The sequence below is a fragment of the Apostichopus japonicus genome, chromosome 7 (genome assembly GCF_037975245.1).
Source record: "Apostichopus japonicus isolate 1M-3 chromosome 7, ASM3797524v1, whole genome shotgun sequence".
Lineage (NCBI taxonomy): Eukaryota > Metazoa > Echinodermata > Holothuroidea > Aspidochirotida > Stichopodidae > Apostichopus > Apostichopus japonicus.
The window spans coordinates 21,131,150-21,147,593 of NC_092567.1; the positions used below are offsets into that span (position 1 = coordinate 21,131,150).

Sequence of the window (16,444 nt, forward strand, 5' to 3'; positions counted from 1 at the left end):
GAGCGCCCGCATTACCGAGGTAAGCGTTAGGACAAACGAACGGAACAAGCACTGGAGGCTCCCGGAAAAATAACCCTTTAATCCTTGATTGCGACATTTCTACCGAAGAAATTAACACGGTAGGGAACGTAAGAACTCACAAAATCCACTCGTGCTCTTTATTTTGATGAGAATTGTTCAGTTGGTGAGCAATTCAAAGTTTTCCTGAGGACTCGTAGGTAAGCTTTGTGATCAGGGGTTTCTTTCTGCGTGTGCTTTCTGTGCTATGTTGTGTGTTGTGTTTTGGCGGGTATCACGTGTAGATTTCGATTGACAGTCGTTTGAAATAAAGTTCTGAATCTGGCCTAGTAATATTCGCTTGTACATAAACAGTAGGCCGTTGATATGCTTCCCTAACACGAATTACAATAGTGATCGGCCTAGGCTAGGCTACATGGTAAAGTGTCGAATTCATGTTTCACTTACTGTCAAACGTCAAGTAGTTTTAAGCCCATTGACTATTCCAATGGCATCAGTAGGTTAGCCTAAGAATTCTCCATATAATTGCCTCATTGACTTGAAAACATGATCGTCAAAGTGTGGTTCAATATGCAACTAGGCCCTAGGCCTAAGTTAGTAATACTCGTACCAGTATCCTAGGCTAGATCTATCTCACTTATGCCTAAGCTAGGCATATTCCAGCTGGACCTTATGTCTGTTGATTTGTTGCAAGGGGTAACTTCAGGTGCACAAATTAGTTCAAACTAGGCTAAATTAAGGCCTAGCTTAGGCTATATGAAAATATTCTAGGCTGGGATTGAGGCTTGGTAAATTTGTGGTCTTTTTCTTTATGGTAATGGCTATTTTTATTGGATGGGATCCCTTTAGCCAATGTGGCCTCTTCTTTCAGTTCATTTTGTTATTGTAAGCCTCGCCCTTCATCTATAGGCTTATTAGTAATGAAACCAAAGCACTTTGCAATGCATAGGCTATAGGTATAACAGTGGAAGGAATGGGGAGGAGGTGTATTTTACTGTACCCCACAATAACCAAAAACACTATATCAATTTGTATTTATATATATGGTATTTTCACAGTAATCCAACATCACTGTGCAAAACAGAAAGTGCCATTCACAAATCAATGGAAACTATTGAGTGATTTTTTTGTTGTGCATTCATGCATAATGATGATAAAGCACTTGAAGGGGTACGCATGAACTGTATGACAATTAAGATGAGCTGCAGTGTTTTTAGTCAATTCTGTAAAGAACAGTACTATTGAAGTTGCTTATATTTACAGATTGATCTATGTTGCAAGTATGTTTCCTGTACATATACAATGATGTAGTCTAAATGTATGCTTCGATACATTCCCCCATTTTCTCTGCACTTAGCAACTTTACTGTTCGTTGATATCAATCATTGCAGCCAGAATTAACATGTTAAATACTGTTGCAGTTGTTCTGTAAAGTGGTTTCTAGATTTGTAGAATGCAGATTACGAAATGACATACATGTCTGTGCTAAAATCAAATTAATTAAAACGTTTGTTTCTACTGTAGGGATTGTTGTGAAAGAGAAAAGCAAAGCCCCTCTCTGTAACCCCCCCCCTCCCCCTTAAAAAAAAGGATAAACATTTAGTTTCCAGTGGTTATAAAAAAAGGAAACTGTCTGTTATGGAATTTGTAGTAATATAAATCTTAATAACTCTTTTTTTTAGCATTTGAAGAAGATCCTGCTAGGATCGAAACGTCAGGCCAACTTACTTTTTCACATTCCCCATTTTTTTTTAAATACAAATCTTGTGATAATCTGGATAATGACAAACGTTGTATTTTGCTTTTATGATGCAGCTTTCTCTGACTCTCACCATGTCGAGGAGATCATCACAGGGGGAATCTGAGGCCCCGAGAAGGAGCTCTCGTCTCTCTTCCAAACCCAGAAAGGATCTCTCTGAGATCCCAACCAGAGCAACAGTAGAAAAAGAAAAGATGTCACCATCCAGCTCAAGACCAAGAAGGTCAAAACCAAGTCCACAGAAACCTAAAACAACACCGCCCAAAAAGGTATTGAAATTTGACTAGATGTTGCTAACATTTTGTTATGAATATAATACAAATATGTATATATGTATACTATATATGTATCTATATCTATGCACACATAAAATCCTGCAAAGGAATGATATCTTACAACTGAAGGTGGCCAAGCGCTGCCCTCTCCTGAAATTGTTTCTCAAAACGCAATTTATCTTGATTTTGATAATTTCATAAATTATCTGATGTTGCTTGAAAATAATTTCAACTACAGTAGTCATTTTTTTTTTTTTTTTTCAAATAGTGAAAGTAAAAGTCAAAAATATTTCAAAAATTACAAAATTCCCCAAATTGCCCTTTTTTTAATGTCTATAACACTGAACAAGTTGTCTCTATGGTGAACTGTTGGGGATGAGATCAAATTCATAAATTTCTTGGTTCATTTACTTTGGGCAAACAAAATAAAGCTGCCTTAACTTCCCTAAAGTCTGACCAAATTGTAAATCTGTGAAAAAATGGCCAACAAAACTGAAGAAGAGAATCCTTAGATCTCTGGAATCTCTTTTCAACTAAGCCTTTGTTAATTTTAATATTTTATTTAGTTATTTATTTTTATTATTTTTTAAATAGCATCCCTTATCTTTTTGTAGCACGGTTAACAATAAACTATCTCCTCTTTTGAATTCAAAAGAGGATGAACAAGTCTGATCTTTTGAATTTGCAGGCTCAACCTAAGAAAACAACTCCTCGTTCACGTTCCTCGAGTCGTAAGAGGAAGGCAGAAGAGCCCGCAGATGATGAACCAGATACCAAGACAACCAAAGAAGATGAGGAGGAGGAAGAGGATGTTCCAGAAGTCATGGAGGAGGAGCAGGACGAGACTGCACCAGAGGAGGATGAGGAGGAGAAGGGTGCAGAGGAAGTAGGACCCTCTGGAGATACAGGTCTGTATCAAACAGCATCATAGCACAGGGTATGGTAGAAAGTGAGAGAGGGAGGGAGGGATATAGGAGGTGGCAATCCACTACCCAATATCTACACAATTCATTGGAGGGTACCAGAGTCAATTGAGAAAATTGCTGCAGAGGTTGTAGGACTGTAAGGAGGTACAGGTCTGTATCAACTGGAATAAAACACAAAAAGATAGTACAGGGTATGGTGGAAGGGGGGAGGTGGATGGAGAAACATGCCATCTACTATCGTCATAATTCGGTTGAAGGGAAGGAGCAGATTGTTCTTAGCATTCATAGCCAAGACAACGGGAGTGGCTTAAAGTGCATCAGTCAACCATGAACTTGAAGTTTTTTTCATCTTTGCTCACTACAAGGGGGACTTTCTCTACATCATGGTTTCAATATTAACCTTTAAACTATTGCTACACATCTTTCAACTTTGAGAAGAAAGGGAAAAAAAGCATCACTCCAGTCTGAGTTGAACAACAAAAGTTTGATTTATCATCTCTCAGCACTAACTTTGGATCTACAACACACAGTCACAACAGTTGTACCGAGGCCAAGCGTAACTACGTTTTATAGGAAACACGTAAAATGTCAGTGGTTGATGAAGATACAGTATCTTCTATCACTGTTGAAATCTGGTCCAAGATGAATTATCTCAGATGTTTCTTTCTCATCATTGGGAATAATATCACAACTTCAGAGAGAGAGAGAGAGAGAGAGAGAACAACACTGCTTGATGCATTTGAAAGCTGTAACAATATTTTCATGTTTACTCACCTCTGTATGTATACGATCATATGAGTGCAGTACAGGGGAGGGGGGTTTTAAAGAAAACTGTGAATGATATTAATGAATCACTGATAGTGATATTATTGCTAATGATATTTGAATGGGGATTTATTAAATTAGTTGAAAGGCGCTTTCCTTTGGGTCTATATTGCCTTGCTACCCAACAGCAATGATACATCGTTCACCCCCTACCCCCAACCCACCCACATACCTCATTTTTATTGATGGTGTGAAAGTCTCACATTTCAAAAATATTTGTTGTTGTTGTTGTTGTTTATCTTCTATTTGATAAATGCAGGGAATAATTTATCCAGTGGTATCGCGTCACAAAATGATATGCGACACTGGCAGATTGCTACCAGAGTGGAAAGTTGTATGGCAGTTGTTATAAACAGGAAACCATAGTGTGTTTTGTTAAGAGCAGGGGTGGGCAACCTTTTAGAATGAATGGGCCAGATATAAGGAGTGAAAAATTGACTGGGACGCACCTAACCAACGACATGCTGTTGATTTCAAACCTTTGATTCCAAGGACTTTCAAGCAATAGGTGTGTGTACTTAATCTGTATTCACAAAAACATTATGTCAATACAGTACAGTTAATAATTAAGGGGAAAATACGCCTACCTACCTGACAGCATCATTAGTTCCGATAAAATTCTAAGCAGCTAACTCGTTTTGTGATGATGTAAAATTGATTGATATTTTTCTTTTTCTTGAAACATCCCACGGGCCCAAAAAATATCACTGGCGGGCCGCATGTGGGCCGTAGGTTGCCCACCCCAGGTTCAGAGAAAGCCTTCAAAACATCTACACAAAATCCGAACACTCATTAAATTATTTCCTGAGATGATCTTTCTTCTTTATTTATTTATATTCTTATATATTCTTATTTATATTTTGGTTTGTTTTTTATTTTGTTCAGAGGATAAAGTAGATGCACCGGAACCACCACAAGACCAGGAGAAGACCTCTGCTAAAGAGGATGAGGAAGAGGCAGAGGAAAAACCTGCAACTGGTAGGTTTGTTTTTTTTTTGCTCCGGATGAGGAAAACTGAATTGTTGGACCCGTTAGGAAAGAGCCTCATTTCGATAAGCGATCAAATTTGCTACTCGGGTGCAATAGATGGATATGCTTCTTGTTTTTGACACATACAGTAATGTTAAAATAACTTCAATAGTTTAGAATTAAAAAAAAATATGGTAAACCTTGAAAAGATGGCTATGGATAATTCAAACAGCTAAGTTATTCTTTCAGTTTGAGGAGGATTGATTTGGGTAATATTTTCAATAAATTATAAATAATAAATTTAATCGTGCATTTTTTTTTTTTTTTTTTAAGACGTAAATAGAAAGAAAGAAATAACAGTTCTAGGTAGATTGTCTAAATCACAATTTAAATTTTCTCAAAAATATTTCACAATGTATAAACAATGTCATGTTACTCTCAACAATAATAAAGGGATTGCTAGCTCAAAATTGGTAAAATGTGTCTATATTTCACATAGGAAGACTTCTCGTTCTGGATATTGAAACATTTTGGGTTAAAATTCTACACTGTAAAATCCTTACCAGTGAATGACATGGTTGATGGCCCACAAGGGATTGCTACAAACCATTTTCTGGTTCTCACGTAATTTTCTTGCACAAATTAAACTCACTCATTAGTCAGATAGTTATTTTGAATTTTGAGGCAAATTCAGCAATCAACTTCTAGTGATCTAGTCACCAGAAATATCCACTTATTAAGACAAACACCATAGTCAATGTCACTGGGAATTATTATGTCCCTGAACTAATCTCCTCGTATGACAGAACCAGCCCCTGCCGAGCAGGAGGAAGAGACGGAGGACACAAAAGCTGAGAGCAAAGAACCGAAAGCAGCAGAAGAAGATGAAGCAGAACCGGTAGAAGCTAAAGAAGTTGATAAACAGGAGGTCAAAGGTCAGTTGAATCAAGTTTGAGCTGTCTGCATTTTCTGAGCCATATTTTTCTGATCAAGATTTGTTGAAATTATCTGTGCAAATGATCTGTAATGATCGAATGGAAGAGTATGGTATCGTTGCAGATATATATATATATATCTTATATACGCATAGTAGGCTATACACAATTGCTATGTTGCTGCAGGTTTAGGTTCAAAGTGTTCACGTCGGTTTTTGAAAAGTAACACACTGTTTGAAGATTTCCAAGTTCAGTTAGGAAGTCTTAATGGACATTTTGGTATCGTCCATAACGTTGCAGCTTTAGCAGTGGGATAAACTTCAGCGGTTAAAGACAATAACGACTGCTGTCCCGATTCTTATATGCAAAGCCGGCTAGACGCATTTGCTTTGATAGTGTTTTAGGTTTCAACTCCCAAGTGTTCATGTTGGGTTTGAAATTATCATGGCACTAGTGCATCAAACCAAAAAATAGTTGCTAATACCACAAGGACAGCTGTACAAATCCATACCATTAGGTAAATGATATTATATATTATAAAAAAAAATATTTCTAGCTAGAAAGATATCAGACATATAAGCTTATGCTAAATGTTGATGCTTATCTTGAAAAGTAGCATTCTTCATCAAAGACCAGGTATTTATTTGCCAATGCTTTCTTGATTGGACCAATATGCTAAATGAAAAGCATTTACCAAAGTGTTTGTTATTTCTATCCAAATATGAAATCATTTCAAACAAATTTAAAAAAAAAGGTTAGAATTGATTCAAACCATTGATTGTTTTCTTAAACTACATCGAGTTGTTTAGTTCTACCAAACACTGCATGGGAGGTTTGCTGATCAGTTTCTTACCTTCTCTATTCTTTCGTTTGCTGCGGCCACAGAACCTAAAAACCAGACGGTTCAAGAAACCAAGTCAGGGGAGGGTACCCCTCAGGCCCCCCAGCAAGCTGCCCCAGAAGTACCCAAGGAGGTTGTGACCCCACCTGCTGAACCAGAGGTCAAAGGTAACAAATGAAAAATCTTTGAAATGAAGACATTTTCTTGCTCATTTTTGGTTTATCCATGTATCTTCTTATGTGCCTGTTTTGTGAAAGTTACATGCAATTTTTACAAAAGCAACCATTCAAAGACAGTCTAATAGTCTCAATATCCAGGGAAATGATTTAAAGAATTTGGACGCTTTCACCCCAGTTCCAAGGTTTATGAATTTTTATGTTGTGTATCATAAAATATTGTCAATTTTTTCAGGTCTGCTGCTATTCATGAAAATGCGATTTATGTAGCAGTGTGAATTGTGTTGCATGATCATTCGACCATGTGATACCTGATAAATTATTACCCGATTTTCTGTACTCTGCTTGTGTTCCTATCTGTTCCGACGTTAAATGATGTAACAATTTTTTATTCACCATAGGTTGCACATAGCTAAACCCCCCCCCCCCAAAAAAAAAAACTACCCAATAATTCACCGGCATGTCTCCATGGTGACCGTTCTGGCCAATCAACAGTTGTTACCACTAAGTAACTCATTTTAATATACCAACAGCTTAAAAGCTATGGCAAAAAGCACCGCTTGGATATATCTATAAGGCTTCTCAAACAATTTTTAGAGGAGATGGGAACCTGGTACAAAAGCTAGCAGACCATTGACATTCATGGTGTTTTTCAAGCAGTGGTGTTTTCAAGCTATTCATTGTTTCATTTACAAATAGCAACTTTTTTGTATTCCTTGCTTTTCTAGCCTTTTTTTGCTTTGTATGCTTTGCCTGTATCTAGTGTTTGATGTTTAAAATATCTGTTTTTTTTTATTTTGTCACGTTAGAGCCGACAGAACCAAAAAGTATACCACAAGACAAAGCAGCTCCTGAAACGTCAAGCTTGCCCGCAGCTCCCTTAGGTACATTCCATCTCGTTTTGACTTTTTTCTCCTCCTCTCAGTGCAATCATTTTAACCACAGGTTTTTGTTGCTGTTTTTTGGGGGGCTTTCTGATATCCACATATATGTTGATATATCAAAAGACAGTTTGCGGAAATGGTGGAGGTCATTTGGGGTCATCAGAGGTCAAATCGTGAAACCCTTGTAATCATGTACACCCTCCCTATACATTACGTCAGAGTCATGAAGAAAACTGCTCATGTTACATCATCAAAACCACAATGCATTTTGCATTGTGGTTTTGGCTTTCTGATTTTAATATATCAAAAGACAATATGCGAGAATACTGGATACAGAGGATGACTAACTTTCCTGTTTCCTAGTTTTGAAACAATATGTAGCAGTTTCTAATCCTTTACTTCCTATACTGTTAGCTCCCCATGCCAAACCATGTATAACTCTGAACGTTAAAATATCTTTTTTTTTCATTTTGTCACGTTAGAGCCGTCAGAACCACAAAGTATTATCACACAAGACAAAGCAGCTCCTGAAACATCAAGCTTGCCCGCTCCCTTAGGTACATTCCATTTTTTCTTGCTCTATCTTTCATCGAGTGCAGTAACCATTATTGCGTGTCCCACAAATTTAATGGAATGCACATCCTTTTCATTTGATTGCAAATGGTACTTTTATTTATTCACAAATGGAAGCTTTAAAGTCCAACAAAACATTTTTATAGCATTTTTGGAAGCAAAATTATGGTAGCAGCATTTTTTTTTTGGTGGTGGTGGTCAACAATTTTTTTGGGGGGTGGGGGAGGGGCAGTAGAAGCTGAATATTAATAAGATCTAGTGACTGGTGATGAGATTAGATTTCGGAAAAAAAATTGTCTCCGAATCACTCGGGCCGTAGTGGAATGAGTTATTCTCTAGCTTGTAATTTTCGCAAAGAGAAAAAGAGAAGAAAATACATCGCTTGCTTTCTGCAGTTTTATATAAAAATTATCAATTTTGTTCAAAAGCATGAACCCAATCATTGTTTCATCGGTATCTGTAAGAAAGCCGCTTTCTCAAATTTATTTTGTCACATTGGTACAGCTGAACAAAGGGCACCAACTCATGTTGCTTCCGTTCCTGTTTCCCTTGCACCACAAACACATGTTCCCGAATCCTTGTCAACAGGTACTTGTCTCTTTATATTTTCTTCTTTTTTTATATAATTTTTTGCTTTAAATTTATGTGTTTGGAAATATCAATAGCTGGTATCGTTTCATATAACCGCATACCTGTTCTCACATGTTTCACCTGAGCAACCCGAATTGGAAAATGGGAAAAATCTGAATAAAAAGAGAAGGAAAGCAGGGCAAGGGAAACACCTCTTTTCTAGGTCATCAAAGTCGTTGAATTCTTGTGTTTAATCTGGACAAATTTTGTGGAAAAAATCCTCATTTGAATGCGCCCTGTTATAAGATTGCATATGACTTAGGCTAGCAAGGTTTTAATGAATTGTGAGATAATGTTAACATAATTAGGGCAAAACTCACACAACTCCAACTTTCCAGGCTTTTGACAGGTGCCTTAACACTATTATTATGTGAATTTAATCATAAATATAATATACAAGTCCAGTTTGTGTGTTTTTGCTTCACATCCATATAATTTGCCTACAGTGTTTAAATTCAGTATTAGAATATTGTTTCAAGATAAATCAGAAGGGTGAGGTCACAAGAACAATGACCTCAATTTAGCATTGGAATTACAGTGTCACTGTGAGGTGACAAATACAGTGGCCTCAATTTTTTTTTTCATAATCATTCACTGTTTCATTTCACAGAGCAAGTACCTATTACCCAAGCCCCTTCTGTTAATGAACCTTTGTCTTCAGTTACCACACCAGGTATTCACCCTTTTGCCATTATCCTGTTGATTGATACTTTGTTGACTTATTTCTGTTTTAGTTATAAGAACCATATCTGGAGATTATGATTATTAAGCTATGTGGTGGTTTTATTAATCTCCATATGCACATTAAGCTAATATTTCACTTGAATCATAGTATGCCACTGTTTCACCCTCAACACATGGGGCTTGCGCACCAAATTTTTTTGCGAACTTTAGCCTATCAGTTGTTGATTGGATGGGGTGCTTCTAAGCTTTAAAAAATTCTGCTTGCATATTTTCTCACTGGTTTAAGGGGCTGTTGGGCAAGGTATGGTGTCCATATGTGCCCTGGTCGCCCATTGAACTTCACCCATGGCATGACACTTATGTAACAGACTCATCTGTTGTTATCAATAATTGCATGATGTTGTGTAAAGATGACATCTGCTTTCATTGGTCATCAATATTGCCCTGAAATAAGGCCAGAAAGTTCAGTAATGGTCACTCATCCTCAAACTTGAGAAACATTTTACTGCCACACTGGAGCGATTTTTCGCTCTCCTCGATGATAGATATAATTTAGCCTATTTAAGTACTCCACTGATGATGTTAGGGAAGTAAAATTGGTGAGACCTAACCATCAGTGCAAAACCTTTAAAAATAAACTTTTTTTGCAATGCTAGCCTTCCAACAAAATATGAACAGTTATGACACTGATTTCATTCATTTTTTCATCATCTCCATAGATCCACAAACTAACACATCAAATGCTTCTGCTACTCCATCCACTCCAGTAGTCACAGGTATGTCATTCTACTGTCTGCAACCAGAGTTCATAGATTTAAATAATAGTAATAATAATCAGCAGTTATTTTTACGACTCTTAAAGGCATTGAAGACTCGCCCCAAACCGCGTGCCGCGCTCTGAAATACTTAATTTTCCGTTGCTTGCAAAATTATGTTTTCTTCTTGTCGATACAAAATGAAGACAGTAATGAAACGTGATACCTTGTTATCTTTTATCTAGACCTGAGATGTCCATCGCTGCTACATATGTACACTATGTTGTGGGTATAGACCGTAGCTGCATGTATCGACTGTACACTAGTGTCTAATTACCGACGGTAGCAAGCTGTGTGTGTATTTTCTGGGATCGATGGTGGTTTCTAACACTTCTGTTGCACCTCATTTGAAACTAGGTCAGATTACCGGCATTAGATTTTTCTTTGTGCGCGAGTCTTCACAACCTTTAAGGGACCACAAATGGGCTTATGGAGTTGTACAACTTACACGTCGGGTGGCTTCCAATTCAACATTTCTACTCACATTTTGAATCGTTTCAAGCTTAGAAAGTCATTTCAGATGGGAAAACTGTAGATTGCTCTTGGATGAAAAACCCACCTTACTATGAACTGGCTGGGTATCAAACCCGGAACCCTCCCGATTGCTAAGCCTCATTGCTTCAAATGCCACCGCCTTTATCCATTCGGTCGCAGCAAATGGTTTGTAACCATTGACCATACCTGTGTCTTGTTAAAGGCTTCTTAAACCACACACCTGCTTGAACAGCTTCGCATGTAAAGTTCTTCAGTCTAAAATTTAAAACTAGTTGATGGTTTAAAATGTAACCGGTAAATGTGTCTAGTTAAAGACTTGATAACCATCTATAGACATGCAAGGTTCTGCTGTCTAACATTAGAAACTGGTTCACAGCTTGGAACAGTAATGTATCTGCACCCTGTGTCTTAGTATGAACTTACTATATTCAGTTTTTGTAAGTAAGGTTGTACTGTCCAATGTTGGAGACAGCTACTCACGACTTTGCTGTATTAACTGTATCTGTGAGTAGTTATGTATTTTACCTACCTACTGCACTGTTGCCTACCCTGCTCAAGAGTATCAGCCATTTTGTAGATTATTTATGTTTGATTAATTTCCAAATAGCCCCATCTTTTAATGGGAATCTTTGCCTTAACCTGTTCTGCAGTGTTATTGCGATATAGCGCCATCTATTATTCAACTGCCTGGAATGCTTCAACCTGGGTACAGTATCAGCTTAGGTTGATATGACAAAACTCTGTTCTACATCTTTCTTCTTTTCTTCTTTTTTTAATAGCACCACCAAGTATGCAGTTGATCTGCTCTTTACCTTCATTAAAGTATTGTCTCACAGGGCATGAAAAGGGTGTGGGGGGGGAGGGGGTAAGGGAGCAACAGTCTTGAGGGTTTTGAAAATGTAATCATGTGCGATAAGATACTGAACATAATGCTAACTGCTATGCTATTTTGTAGCAATATATCCATTTTATATGGCACTTTGTTACTGGGTATTTCATCAGGGATGGTATCTTGCTCTTGTTCAGCATTGTGTTCTCTTCTTTAAGTTGTTCATTAGTTTGCTCTTCTTGAAAATAAGAACATGCTTCAACACACTTGTAGCAGTCTGAGGCTAAATTTTGGAATAGAAAGCTAGTATGAGTTCTAATGGGTGGAGTGGGAAAAGAGAATTTGTCGCGTATGAGGCCTGATCCCTCCTCCCCATTCCCCACCACCCCCCCTCCCCACCGCCCCATAATTTTCACACAGATGAAACCTTCCTACAACATGGTTACTTACTTCATTTTGAGACATTCCACTGTGAATTCAACCTTGTTATTTTGCTGATACCTTCTTAGGGAAACACTACATAATATGGCTTTAATTTCAACTCCCCCACTGCCACCCTATGAAGGACCACATGTCCTCTTTGCACCATTGGTTTGTTGCAGCTCAAGTAGCCTAACACACAATGTATATTCAATCATTTCTGTGCCTAAGCTTTAAAGCATTCAATTCTACTATTTCCAGGGGTTGGCATCATTTGACCCTTGAGCTGATGATTGCCTGTATTATTTTTGTGATGTAATGTAGGATATGCAACACATCTATGAATTTGATTCCTTCCGGCAAGACAAAATTTGAGTTCTTTCTCATGTCAACTTTTAAAGGAAAGAGGCCAGCCGGAAGTGTTTGGTACCTAGTAACAGCCTGGCAATTCGCAGCTGCCACTTTATGTTTTAATTGTATTTCCCCAAAAAATCTCAGAGTTTGTGTTACTCGTGAGTACATCTCACTCCGCTCATCAGACCACAAGCTTTGCAACCACCTTGAAAACCTCGCAGTGTTTCTCATATTTAAAGCAGCATTAGGAAAGCCATTCCTAAAAACCTTTGTGCCTTATTTCTTGGTTATTGTAAAAGTGAAGTTTGAGTACTAGTCAAAATTATCAACTGCGTTGTCGTGACCTTTAAGTGTCACACAGTTATCGAAAAAAAGAACCATAAATCAACATAGAAATACAGATTTGATGGGACAATAGATAGTTTCCTGTTTTGACCATGATGCTGTCTGTATCAGTTCCTGGGGTTGTCTGAAAGTCACTCGTGCATGTATGTAACTCTTAGGCTTTTCCTCAGGCAGTAAAATTTCATCACAGTATATCCCTTAGGCTGGGTGAGACGGGTTTGGGATAAGGGGGCACAATGAGAAATTTGAATCGGGGTGATGAATATTACCGGAAGATCATTTTCATATTTGATGTACTTTCACATTTTTGTTATAAATTTGGTCAGTAGAGATATAAGGAGTTGAGGGTGGGGGCAGGGAGGTAGTGGGGGAAGAGGGGAGGATATTTAAAAAAAATTCCAGTTATAAATTGTCATATTAAGCAATTTTACAGCCTGGTTAAGTTTAGGTTAAGTTGTGATAGTACTGGAGGTACATTACTAGTTTCTCAAATAACGGTGTTGCAGTAGTTACATGTCATATGAGTTCAAACAAACAGTTGGAAAGTTAAGGGTTTCCAAAATCTATTCCCTCTCCCACTCCCTCCCCCCCCCCCCCTCTGTCCATGCTCCCTGTAGACTTAGTGTATGCCAAATTAAATTTGTACGTCATGGCCAGACAAGATTAATGTAGTCCTCCAGTTTTCTATGGTTCCTTCCAGCAAATTCAATTAAAATGTCCAAATATGATTTTGATGATAGCCTGCTCAATAAAGTCTTAAAATGCAATAAATAAATTTGTGCTGGAAGTCTTCCATTCCAACCAAAGTAATTATTCTGAAAGTAATTATTCTTGCAATATCTAACTTGGGATCGTCAGGTTTTTATTTTTGATGATGCTGTAATCCTTTTGTGCAGTGGTGGTCATACCTGATAAATTACATATTTAATAACTATTTTTTACCCCCCCCCCCCACACCTAGACTTACACCAGCATAACTACATCTCATATATTTCTTTTCCTCGCTTGTCCTTCAGATGAATTATTGCCTCAGAGTTTGCCCTCACCTCCCGCCTCTTTCCGAACTCCGCTAAGAACGGAGTACACTGAAGGTTTGGCTGTTTTGCCGTGCTGCACACAGTTCAATACTCTTTGGGTTTTTTATTTTATTATTCAAGGCAGAGAACTCACCTGTTTCATGAAGTTACTTTTGGTTATACAAACAACTTTAGTTCCTGGGGTACTGTTTGCATAAGGATGTGAATTTCCTGAGATCTGTGTTCTCTGGTTGTCCTGATTTCGATCAGACAGCCAGGAATGAGGGATCGGTAAAGTTTTGGGCACAAAACAGTGCAGACTATTATTGCAGAACTGATTGTGTATCCATGGTAACATCTTCTGCCAGATTAACAAGGTGTGAGTGCAAAATATCAGCAGTTAGTTGAAATAGCTTGACATAAAAACGGCTGTTTTAATAACTCTAGAAATGGTTACTTTCTTTGTCAAAATAATGTCAACACAGTACTGTACAGTAGGGCCCTCTAGTGTAGTAACATTGTCATAGTCGGTATCCCAAGAGGTTGGTAGCTTCATTTGCATATATGTAAATACCTGGGAAGAAATTTCTGAGCACTGTTATAAAGTGATCGTATCACTGGATCAAATCAGTGGGTCCAAGAAGACAGAGAGAATTGAAACAACTGTTCCGTAGCATCTGAAAATATGAATTTAGTCGTTTCATGAAAATCAACATCGTGGTTTATCGATTCATATTTGTCCTAAAATTGCATATTTTAAATGCATCACTTTAGGCAGCAATCTATATAGTTTGCATCTATAGTATTCTGCCTTACTTTGCTGGATAAACCGGTTCCCTGGTTACAGACAAAAAAAATGCACCACTAGTTAGCTAGCTACAGTACCCATGTTGAATCTATTTAGGTCTGAGTTGCGGTGGAAAGAGTGGTCCATGGCTGTTGTGTATTAAATGCTGTAACTCCTACTAATACAACCTATTAATGATGATGCTTTTTGATGTAATCCAGCCTACAAAGTTGTGGACACTGTACGTCCTGTTTTGCAATACATCTGATGGCAAAGATCTTTAATGGTTGTCCGGCGGTGGTCCGAGACAGCCGAGTTTCTGTTTTGGACGGCCACAATCAGCTGTGGAGTTTTGTCCGGCAGACGACCAGTTGTTTACATTAGATGAAAATTGCATGGTAACTAAATAATCCCTAAAATTGGTGAAATGATGAATTGCTATCACCCCTCCCCCCATCCCCACCATCCTCCCCCCCCCCAAAGCTGGTGTTCTAATTACCAACCTCAACATCTCTCCTACAGAGACATACTGGTCATATGTCATTTTGCTACATTTCTCTTCCGACAGCAAAATTTGCTGTATGTCCGTTCGTACAACCAAAATGTATGGCCTGGTCGTTCCGAGGGATGACCAAATGAAATCCTTAAAAATTTGCCTTTTCTTGACGCTTTCAACTTTTCAACTTCCCACATATGGGGTAAAGAGATGTAAAAAGTCAGACCATTGTAGTCCTCTCTTCCCCGCACCATCCCCACTCCCCCCCCCCGACACCTTCAAACTCCTTTCCGACATCGTTTCTGGACGTCACATCTTGGCAATCCTTCATATAATGTGCTGGCAGTTTCAAGTTTCCTTTTTGCAGATGGTGTCAACTTGTTGTCATGTTTAATATATATACACTTCATCTTTTTGATTTTGTGTCATGCTGTAGATACATCCCTATATTATACCCCACCCCAACATATGGATATCAAGGGGAAACCCAATCAAGTGCTCCAAGCGAACAAAGGTTTGTTCCCCTCGTTGACGTTACAAGTTTCGAGTTGATTTCTCTCGTTTCTACAAATGCTCAAATTTTTATCTTCTCTTCCTCAAAACTTTTTGCTTGCTGTGCCATTTGCTGCTTTATTAATTAAGTTGTGCCTTAAATTAATTGACCAACAGCTTTCTTGTTAATTGTCTTCTGAACTTTTGTTATAAAAATCCAGGAAAAATAATTTAGTGTTCTAATTTTGTAAGGCAGATTTAGAAGGGTTCTGACTTCTCTGTCTCTAATGAAATACCTTAGTCCCTGTGTGCTTAACAACTGCTGTACATCTTTGCACATTTGTAGCAATTTGACCATTTTTGGTAGCAGGTTAGGATAGAATACGGGATCAATTATTACCATCTTAAGACTACTATATACTGTAGATTGACGTATTCATAGAAAGATCTCTCCTGCTGAGTGTCTAAAACAATTTTTATTTTTATTTATTTATTTATTTTTTTTTAATGGATTTTGAGGTGCTAGAAAATAGAAATGTTTCTACAGCTATTCTGGTTTTCAAAGCTATTTACTTTAAAAATATCAAAATGTGTCGAGTACTCCTTTAAGACTAAACCGATGGTGTTCACCCCCCCCCCCATTCAATGGACAGTAGGTCTAAATAGTACTGCTAATCCACGTTTTGGTTATATATTCTGATGAAAGAAACCAAAGAACATGAATTCAATGTAAGTCACCATAGCGAGCCCAATGGTGAAGTCCACACCATTTGCCCTTGACTAAATCAAAATTTGAAATGCATTGTAAATGGCTTTTAATTTGATTCCAAAACAGTGTGGGCTTTTTTAACCTGGTTTTGTTTTGTTATTACTAACTGACCTATTGGGAATGTGTACTTG

General features: G+C 37.8%; 1 protein-coding gene across 27 annotated transcripts in view; it reads left to right on the forward strand.

Moving 5' to 3' along the window:
- Window positions 1-16,444, forward strand: part of LOC139969707 (uncharacterized) — a 23,450-nt gene continuing 7,006 nt past the window's right edge. Inside the window, exons 1-13 of one of the 27 annotated variants that reach the window (XM_071974861.1) lie at window positions 1-218; window positions 1,834-2,046; window positions 2,741-2,960; window positions 4,689-4,781; window positions 5,579-5,707; window positions 6,593-6,715; window positions 7,534-7,608; window positions 8,091-8,165; window positions 8,686-8,769; window positions 9,422-9,484; window positions 10,215-10,271; window positions 13,770-13,844; window positions 15,489-15,566. In XM_071974861.1, coding sequence (XP_071830962.1) covers window positions 1,852-2,046; window positions 2,741-2,960; window positions 4,689-4,781; window positions 5,579-5,707; window positions 6,593-6,715; window positions 7,534-7,608; window positions 8,091-8,165; window positions 8,686-8,769; window positions 9,422-9,484; window positions 10,215-10,271; window positions 13,770-13,844; window positions 15,489-15,566 — 1,267 coding nt within the window. In that variant the 5' untranslated portion in view covers window positions 1-218; window positions 1,834-1,851. Of the gene's footprint in view, window positions 219-309; window positions 437-1,833; window positions 2,047-2,740; window positions 2,961-4,688; window positions 4,782-5,578; window positions 5,708-6,592; window positions 6,716-7,533; window positions 7,609-8,090; window positions 8,166-8,685; window positions 8,770-9,421; window positions 9,485-10,214; window positions 10,272-13,769; window positions 13,845-15,488; window positions 15,567-16,444 lie in introns of those variants that run through there. The other 26 variants (XM_071974863.1, XM_071974860.1, XM_071974869.1 and 23 more) reach the window with 26 other exon arrangements.